Source organism: Seriola aureovittata, chromosome 15, assembly GCF_021018895.1.
Source record: "Seriola aureovittata isolate HTS-2021-v1 ecotype China chromosome 15, ASM2101889v1, whole genome shotgun sequence".
Lineage (NCBI taxonomy): Eukaryota > Metazoa > Chordata > Actinopteri > Carangiformes > Carangidae > Seriola > Seriola aureovittata.
In genome coordinates, this window is record NC_079378.1 from 17624396 (window position 1) to 17634641 (window position 10246).

Genomic DNA, 10246 nt, shown 5'->3' on the forward strand with positions numbered 1-10246 from the left:
AGATGATTTCCAAGGTGAAGCATAAAAGTTCTGCCTCCCATCAGTGAACACAAAATATTAATGAGGGAGATTTGAGAAAAACAATTACTTAAAATTTTGTATTTTTATTTTTAAATAAAAGTGTGTGCAAATAATTTAAAAAGTATGTTTCAAACTTTATACTTCACCTGTAATAACAATATTCCATTTATTTATATTACCAGTGATGCACAGTGGAGGACAACAGTTCTTTGTGCATTCAGTACACAGGAAAGTATGCTGAGGTTCAAAACTTTCTAAATACGCAAGAACACTGTCACTGAAAAAAAACTAATATATTAACAGGTTGAGGTGTAAGGCAAAATAAGTTTCAGTCTTTGTTCAGATCTATGTTTGTATTTCTTCAAGGTCTGTCAACTGCAGGGCTTTCCCTTTGTATATGCTTAATATACCAGGGAGAGGAAGTGTGGTATAAGAAGTAATACAAATAAAAATTTTAACTTAACTTAATTGATTGAATTTACAAGGTTGCATACTAAAAGAAAGAAAAAAAGAAAAAAAGAAAAAGAAAAAGCACACAAGCCTCTTCTAAACAAGGTTCTGTCTCACTGCATCATGTGAGGCCAGAGTTTCACAGTGTTGCTCTAGAATGTGTATTTGATCGCTGGGCCCTTACTGCAGCTACGTTTTGGTCGTGTTTGAATAGACTGCAACTGAGTCTTAATGACATGGGTGTTCCTAGATTTTGCACAGAGGTTAGGGTTCGAAGTTGCAGCCTTTCTTCCACATTTAGGGTGCTTTACAATGTCTAGATCCGGGCTTTTTGAACCATACCTATTTTCTGGATCATCATCATCTTCTGCTGCCCACGAGAGCCCGGAGTGCTCCTCATCTCCTATGAGCACAAAAAAGAAACAAATTGTTTAATTATATATATTTAATTAAATTGTTTATCTAGTCATGTCGTTTGAAGAGAGAAAGAGAGAGAAACTACCTTATAGTTATTATACCATTTCAAACAATAGACAGCCTGCTAGCTAACAGAATTGCCTCTGTGCAGCTCATTAAGTACAACATGGCACTGACAAATTCCCCTGAGACAGTCTGTGCCTAAGATAGTGGTTCCCTGATGAGCATCAGCAGTTTTTCTCTCTCTGTGAGTTTGTCCATCTGGAAGGTTACTCTAGTGTCTGAATAAATCTTGCTAACATGAAACTTGGTAATACTGTTGCTAGCTAACAAAGCACTTTTCTTTTTCCTTATTGTAAAACATAAAACACACTACAGGTGGAACTTAAAACATTAATGATAAATCCATAAAAACAAATACTGTATTTAATGCAATTATTAATCCCAACCATGTTTAAAACTTTCAATAGTATTTACTTTTTGTTCGCTTGGGGGCAGCAGTAACAATTTATAAATACAACACTGACATCTTCACAGTTTCAGTTGATGTAATTCACTTTATGGTATTTATACATTCAGCAGTTTTAGAGTAACATTAGCATTCAATAGGAGTATGGTTTATGTCCACCTGGAAAATTTAAACCTCATCTTCACATGCTTTTAACTTTGTTTTTGGTCTCTACCTACTTCTGGGGGAAACATCTGGCTCTTTAGCTGCTTAATGCTCCACTATATTCACCAGCTAGCCACAAGCTGTGTCTACTACACACTGTGGGAAAAATATATAGTCGCTTTAACAGTTGCCTGCTGTCAAAGGTCTAATCAGCTTCAGTCAGTTTCAGTCCACAATTTCTAATTAACAACTGACAAGACATAGATCATTGACAAGTTAGCATAGACCTTATACAGTATATATACATAATAATCAAAGACTCACCTGATGATTGGTGGAATGCTGCTGCTCCCAGTAAGGCCTCATCTTCAGTGATCGGCTTTATCTTCTGATCACTTCCGTCACTTCCAGAGTCATCATCACGTTCATCTTCACTCGATGAGGTTGACGACTCCATTGCTTCCTGACGAGATTTAGCCTTAGACTTCCCAGCCTGTATCCTATCGTGCTTTTTAGCCACACCTTTCTCCTCTCTTTTGATGAGGTGAGGCTTCCCTATTGACCTCAGCCTTTTCAAGTGTTGCATTTTCTTCTGGGAGTCTTGCTCATCACTGGAGAAATCTGTCCCACTTTCCCTTCGAGCTTTGACTCTTCTGTCACTTGAGTCAGACTTGGGGGAGCGGTCCAGCATCTTGCGTTTGCGGCGCATCTTCTCTGGCGACATCGGGGTGTTCTTAGTGAGCCAAAAGAGACATTTCTTGGCCACCTTAGTTGACGCTTTTCCACCATCCTCATCACTCTGCGGGTCATCAGAGCTTTGCGTCAGAGCTGCTCGCTCAAGCAGAGCTGCAGGGACTTCATCTGAGTCAGAGTCGTCTCTTGCTCTGCTTAGACTTTGTTCTTCAGTGTTTTTTGCAGGTACTGTGCTGGGAGTTTCCTCTGGGTCAGAGTCACTGTCACTGTCTGCTGCAGTAAGAGACGATTTGCCTGTGACATCACTTGGTCGGCGCAAAGGGGTCGTCTTTACGCGAGGAGACCGTCTCTTGCCATGTTCCTCTTCTAAGTGTTGAAATGCACTAGAATTGTCATTGCTCATCTTGCTGTCAGCTGTCTCTTTATCTTCTGGTACATCTTTTCCCTCAGACTGTTTATCCTTCATGTGGATGCCCTCCTCCATCTTTGGGGCATGAGAGGAAGGCTTCTGATCCATAGGTACAGGTGTAAGTTTTACTACTAATTTTTTAGTCATGTTGACCCCTGTTTCTGACAGCTTCGGGCCAATGTTTTGTGAACTCTGCCTGGCTTCATGTGAATCTGAATCCATGTCTTCCCCAGGGCAGTCATATGTACTTCTCCCATCTACGAAACCCTTGGAGTCAGAATCATCATCGTTTTCCAAATGTTCAGCTGCCAATTTCTGCAAGTTGCCAAAGCATCTTTCTTCAGAGATCTCCGGCTCTGTGTCTGTTACAGTTTGTGCATCAAAGTCATCACTAAGGAACTTTTCCCAACAGTTCAATACATCCAAGTCACTGAATTCTTCCTTCAGGCTATCCTCAAGTATGACAAGTGATTTTCGCAAGCCTTTAACTACTGACAAAAAAGACTTCAGATACAGCTGGCGAACACCAGGTGCTTGTTTGTTTCTTGTCACAGTATGAATGAAATTGACAAATGTTCGGTTTAAGGTGTTTGTTGTGTCCACTAAGTGTTTGGCCTTTTTGGTCAAGTCCTTGGGAATCTGCAGTGTGTTATAGTTGAAAACCACGTTACCATCCATACCAGTGTGATCCCATTTATCCAAAGGAATGTTTTGTGGCAAGTGTGGCAACATGTGATAAAGTCCAGATTTCCCTGGCTCCGCTCGGTTCCTCTTGCGCTGCTGATGCCACAGATGCTCCATGCTCTCCAGGACATTGTCACAGGCCACAACCAAGTCGAAAAGGGGATCCGGACTACACACATAGCAGTACCATTTACTCTCCAAGATGCCAGACAGCTCCTTCCTTCCCAAATTTCTTAGAATGCACTTCTTGCAAAAGGCATTACTACAGAAGTCACAACAGATCAAATTTCCTCCTTCAGCACACCATCTACATGAGGGGGGAAAAAAAAGACAAAAAAGACAGTTGCTAAAAGCTTAGTACCAAATAAATTAAGGAAAAGGTCTTTATTTCAGTGAAAACATTAAATAAAACTTATGCTACCTGCACTGCTCATCCATTCCATCTCCATCCTTACTGATGTCGTCACTTAAGTAATACTTGTAGCAAGACTGACAAACCAAAACATTTAATGGAAAAGTTACAGACAACTTGAACAAAAAGTGCATTAGAAACATGCAAGAGATTTTTTGAACACTACAAATGCACTTGAAATTCTATACAAAAGTATCACAAGCTTGTTTATTGCAATGTAAATGCTTATTAGCAAATATTTCTTATGGCTACAGTAACATTTTAAGCAAAAGTGCATTTCTTAAAACCAAGCTTTTAATAATATTAATCTGATTGATCATAGCAGACAAATAGTTATGTTTCTGACAGAATTTGTTTAGTATACATTTTATCCATTTGAATATGAAATGACAGTGCCTGAGTGTAAAATGAACACTTTAGTTTTCAGTCTGATTCCTTTACATTTTTACATCTGTCTGCATTATTTAATATTTAGGTATTTCGTTTGATGACACACTCAAAACTGACAAACCAAATTGCTTAAATCGCACATCCAAATACTGGGGGGCTGAAAGATCATGACAATTAAAAAAATGGAGACTTATAAAATCCATTAATTTACACTATCTTATACATGCTGATTCATTTCGGAGAACACGATTCAAGTGTCTAGAAAAGATTAGCTTTTTGGTATGTTTTTGGTTTTTGTATGTTTTAACTATTTTATACAGTGGTATGTTTCATGTTTCTGTAAATAGAAGCCAGCCAGTCTGCAAATTATCCCCACCATTCATAGCAGTACTTTCAGAATTAATGACACGCTCCCAAGGCAAACAGAGAAATAAGAGAAACTGGCGATGCCTTTCATGTGCCAAATTATGGAGCTTCCTAACAGAAAACGATGGGATACTTCGATACTAAAATTTAAAAGGCATGATACTCTCAACTGTCACTGCCGTTTTAATCATGATAACCAATTCATGTAAACTTCACACCTTGATAACAAGGTAGGTATTCAAAAAGGTTTCTAACTTTTGGAGTTGTATATGTTCATGAGTGCCAACTTAAAAAGGTCATAGATAATAGTAAAATGAATCAGAATAGCACTGATAATCGAGGATTTGTTTCTGACATATCAAAAAGCAAACTCACCTTGCAAATAAGTACTTTCAGAACTGGATGCCGGTAGAGGGAATCTCTCTGGAAGTGGTTAACTTGTCGGCCACATGCAGTGCAACTGACAATTCCGATGTGTTCAACTCCTGCGAAGATAGACCACTGTCATCACCAACAAAGTGGATATAAATATAGCTTGATGGGTTTCTTCCAACAGTGTGAGACTCAATCGCTACTTAAATCCACTTCATTCTGCTGGTAAGATGTCCATGAGCAAGACCACTGGTTAGAATACGAAACAGCCTTAAGCAGTGTGGAATTGAAGTGAAGCCATTGAACCAGATTTATTTCAGAGTCAGTGAATCAGTTATCTCTCTCACAACAAGATAATGACCAAGCTGCATTTAGACAGAAAGTGAAGTGCATTTTCCACTCCCTATGACCACTGATTGTTTTTTTACATTCCAAGCAAACAATGGATGAGTAAACTAACAAGTGCCTTGTTTTTGTTTCATTTGTTACAAAATGGATTTGCATGACCACTGTTTTTTATGTTGAAGAAATGGCTGCCTGAGTAATCATGAAGTGATGTGCAATTTTATGACAAACCAGCAATGACTGACCTCCACGTCTTCTTGAGAAATCTTTCCGCAGTACACCGGATTTGCGGCTGCGAAACTCAGGACCCCTGAAGTCATCTCTTCCATTATCAACTGGTTCAGGCCTGACTAATATAGTGCCTGTGTAAACAAACCATACCAACATTAAAAATATATAAAAATATTTCATCATGGCCTCAACCTGGAGACCAATATAAAGACTTCTTACACCATACAGATAGTAAAATACAAAACATAACAAATATAATTACTGAGTTGTGTCTACCATTTTTCAGTCTTGCAGTTGGAAAAATACAGATACAGGTACTAAGGAACTAAGCAAAGATAATTAACAACACATACTTAGCAACAAGTATATGATGAGTGTTGTAGTCTGAGGCAACCTGCCAAAATTTCCATAGCCACATAAATTCATTGAACACCAATCAACCACTGACATTATCTGCATCTCAATTTGTCCAGAAACAGTTATGAGTCGAAGTATATAATCCTATTTAATGTCAAAGTAGCAGTGTGAGAATCTTAAAGACCTACCTTTAGGCAGTCTAGTCATATCAAGGTGACCATTTGCATTAAATGGTAAATCCAAGTCCACACTTGCATTTGAGTCCCCAGACTCATCCAGACCAGAATGCTTTATGACAACAGAAGGTTTTCTGTAATATCAGTGAAACAGAAGAAATATAAGTCACAGATATCTTTTAATATTTCCCACAGTTTAATAGTTTACTTGGACTGTGAAAGTTTATTTTATTTCTTATTTTATATATTATAAACCTATTTTAAAGCTAAGCTACACAAAGCTAGTATAACCTAAGCCTATTAAACCCAGGTGAAAATAGTCACACAGCAGCTATTTGACTATTTACAGTGGCATGTTTTTTGCCCTGTTAAAAACGGTGCACAGGATGGCACAAATTGTTGCAATGTGCCGTTCAATAAGAGTCATTCTAAACGTCTGCCATTGTCAGGCCCCTATGAAACGCCACTACAGCAGGAATGTTTTTAGAAGTCAGGCAACAAAAAGGGCGACAGAGTCACCGTAAAGGGGAGGTTGTGGTGGATGAATGGGTTGAGCACTGGACTTTCTCCAAGGGGCTAGGGTTGGACTCCCAGTACCAGTAGTTTATTTTTACTTATTATCTTTTTTTAATACATTCAGTTTTCAGTCACAGATTGGTTAGGTTTAGACAACAAGACTAGTGGGTTAGATTGCCCTAAAATAGACCCTTTCACAACGTTACCCACATGCTAGAAAGCCTTTCTGCCAGAATTTCTCCCATGAGACTCACTGAAATGGTCCAAGAAAGGCTAAAACCCTGGTATCCACCCTGGGAGCAAATAGCACTATTGGCTACAGACACCTGGGTGCAAATAGTATCTGCCTTGCAAAAATCATTTCATCTGATTATGAACATTTTTGTTTCAAGCTTTTTATAGTTTTGTGTCAGCACAGACATACTGCAGTTCTAATCAGCAATAACTGTGTGCATATTAAGTCCAAAGTCTCCATTATACACTGTATTTGTGCATGGAATCTGGACTCTTTGAGTAAAGCTGTAATTGCATTATCCTCTATTTCTATGTATCACTGCAATCCATCTGACTCCAAAAACAAAACTTTATATGGTAGTGTTAAAATATATCTAAGCTGTCCTCCAATTATTGACACTAAATGACACACAAAGTGATGATTGTGTTATGCTGTGGTGCGTTATCTATGCTTGCAGGGTATGGATGAAATGCAAATTCACCTTCTTGAGTACCTGGCATCCACTCCTGCCTGCAAAGCAATACAGTCGGTTAGTTTGGTTGTTACTGGTAGTGACCAGTGGCATGTTTGGTGTTGAAACCATTACAATAATGGGTAATGCTCATTCAGCAGCAAGTACTTAATTTGTTATGCAAACCATGGAGACTATGAGTCACGTGAGAACGAACAGAAAGCATTGATAATAACGACATCCAAGGAGTTAGACGACTGCTCAAAAATCATAAACTACTCACTGAGTATTTGGGAGAGACCATGGGAGACAGACAAGAGAGATTACAAGTGGGCTAAATATAAGTAAACATCTGGTTGAATGTTTAAGCAGTGGGCTACTGCTTAAAAAGACCACATTGAAGTACATTTATGTAAACAAAAACATAAGGGGGAAAAAACCATTTGAGGTGATGCAAGTGGACTTTTGGCATTTTGTGGATGGAGGCACACTGGACACATGGGAATATGACGTAAACAACTCGGCAAGCCATGTAACAAAATTTCTGCTGTTTTGAGGGGGAGTTCATGTGAATTGTCCTTGTCAGAAACTCATTTGTACGATTATTCTGACACCACATGAATGCAAGGTTAGTCTTGTCATCTCTGTATTAAAAGTGAGGCAAGTGAAAAACATGTTATTTATTTTTGTTTGTTTGTTGGCAATGGTTTGTGAATTAGTCATCAGTTCATTCATAAGGATTAACTACAGACATTATTATACATTTTTCATATTCAAGTTTTGCACGGGGGGCTTCAATATCCACAACAACAAAAAAATTTTCATCCAATGTGGCACTGTTGTAAATTAAATGTGAATTTTTTTTCGGTGGATCCAATTAAAGGGTTACTGGCACCATTACTTCCCCCAATGTACAAATCCATACAAATGATGACAGATATGACAAAAACACAAAGAATCTTCAGTTACCTCTGCTGCAGTATGACCTGTTCCCACAGAGCAGCTCCAGTTTGTCAGACCTATGAACAGAAGATCAGTTAAAAGGTTTGTAAAGCATGTGAACATGACAAGAATTTTTCCATCACTCATCAACGCATTAATCAGAAGCTGTACCTTCAGAATCCTCTAGGGTTGGTTTGCCATTGCTGTCCTCAACAGTGGAGTGAGCCAAGTACTCATGCAGCTTGTTGACCAATACATTCAGCTTGTTGGTAGTAGTACTTCAGTCAAGAAAAAAAAAAGAAAAAAAGAGTGTGATTATGGTAAACTTAAAAACAGAAATGGCTAGCCGGTTGATCAACTTGTTGGATAGAAGGCATATTTACATATTTTGTTAGTATTAGTAACAGTATTAGTAAGTGATTTCAGTGGAATCAATTGTTCATCATCTGGGAACCCATTAAACATCCGATCAAAAACCTATTCGGCGTCTACATCTCAACTTTTACTATCTAATACAGTAGTAGACACCAATTTACCTTGAAATATGGAATTAAAATACCATGTTTCACAAAATATTACGTTTCAGCTTTTATAAAATAGTGATGAATGAAACCTGACAAAATTGTCCCATTTCAAGGGCTCCTACAAAAGCTGACCATCAATGCAGCTTGTTGTCCAGATTTGCGAGACACATCCAAAACTCTAATGCTCTGTATCCTACTGTTTACTGTACATTGATAAGCTGTTTAATAGAGCATTCTGGCAAGAAATTGAGAAAAAAACACCTGGACATTCGATAGTTTTGGTGTCTGTTGTGCTGCAATATCCCAGAACAGGAAATACAGTAATTCAGTCTGGCCGTCAGGGCAGAGACCCACCTACAGTATATGAGCTGCATTCAGAGGATCCAGCCTCTGATGTTAGGAACAGCTACTGAGTTAAGTTATGAACTTATGGGAGTGAAGGATTCAACATTGCAAATTGAGTTGTTAATGCATAAACTCTTCCATGTCACAGTAGTTGTGAAGGGGTTTTCTACAGAATGTAGCAATGAATATAAACTTTCCTGAACTGTCCAGTATTGTTACGAGTGTCGCAGCTTTACATGGACTGTCCTGCTGATTACTTGGAAGGGCAGTGTAGCAAAGCTTAGATAGATTTCATTCATCCAAGCTCTTACTACAGCAATGTGGGAGATAAATAAAGCATTTTAATCATGTTTTTTTCTTGGCTCTTGTTTTCTTTCTGCTAAAGGGTATGATTATCTATCTGACCACTTTTAGCAGGCATGACATGGGGAATTAAGAAACTAACAGGTTCAAAAAAGCAACTTCACATTAACACACAGTCACCAGTTTAGTAGGTACACCAGTCAAAACTAATGAAGTCTAGTAAACCCTACCTCCATGAAGAGAAGGCTTGCTTTTGTTTTAGAGAGGCGTTGATTAATTCTTATGGTCGTGTTGTAGGTTGTAAGTAATGTTGATGACCTGTATTTCTTTACATTGAAGTGTTAGTGGTTTTTGGTGTACCCTGGGCAACAGCACAAATGATTGGAAATACCACTGTAAAGATCGTAGTTCAGATGGGCATTATAACCTTCATGAATGTCGGATTTTAGATGCACTTGCTCATTACACCAGACACACTGGCAGCTAGGATGGGTTACCTTCAATTCAACCCACATAAGATATTTTCAATGTAGCAATAGCTATGAACAATTAACTTACATTACCACAGGGACGTCACGAAAACACGTTTTTCTAATATATGCTGTTTATCCCGTTAACAATAACAAAATTGAAGTTCGTAGCTAACTAAACTAGAATTATCTTTATTTATGGTATCACTCCAGTTAGCTGAGACAGCTAGCTAGTTGCTAAGCTAGCTCGTCGTTATACCTACTGCTAGACAACCGCAGTTCAGTCCACAGTTTTTACCTGAGCATCGCTGTAGACATATCGCGAAGCAGGTGAACAACCGAAGTCATTCAAATCCTTGTCGTCTCATGATACTGGAATAATCTGGTAATAAGAGTATGGCGCTCAATCTGCGTCCCATTTCCCATCACAGGCGAAGCTGAAGGCAGAACCAACAACAGCCAGTGAACGGTCCGTGGTTTTTTTTTTTGTTGTTTTTTTTAACGCGCTCCACCTTTAATGTTAA

At 38.5% G+C, this 10246-nt stretch overlaps 1 protein-coding gene across 1 annotated transcript in view; it reads right to left on the reverse strand.

The window, feature by feature from the left end:
* Positions 1-10197, reverse strand: part of LOC130182118 (transcriptional regulator ATRX-like) — a 26142-nt gene extending 15945 nt beyond the window's left edge. Inside the window, exons 1-10 of the mRNA XM_056396733.1 lie at positions 10021-10197; positions 8252-8358; positions 8108-8157; positions 7169-7197; positions 5949-6070; positions 5418-5534; positions 4831-4940; positions 3709-3776; positions 1826-3594; positions 814-874 (exon numbers count right to left, since the gene is read on the reverse strand). Of these exons, the coding sequence (XP_056252708.1) occupies positions 814-874; positions 1826-3594; positions 3709-3776; positions 4831-4940; positions 5418-5534; positions 5949-6070; positions 7169-7197; positions 8108-8157; positions 8252-8358; positions 10021-10070 (2483 nt within the window). The 5' untranslated portion in view covers positions 10071-10197. The remainder of the gene's footprint in view (positions 1-813; positions 875-1825; positions 3595-3708; positions 3777-4830; positions 4941-5417; positions 5535-5948; positions 6071-7168; positions 7198-8107; positions 8158-8251; positions 8359-10020) is intronic.
* Positions 10198-10246: the final 49 nt, after the last annotated feature.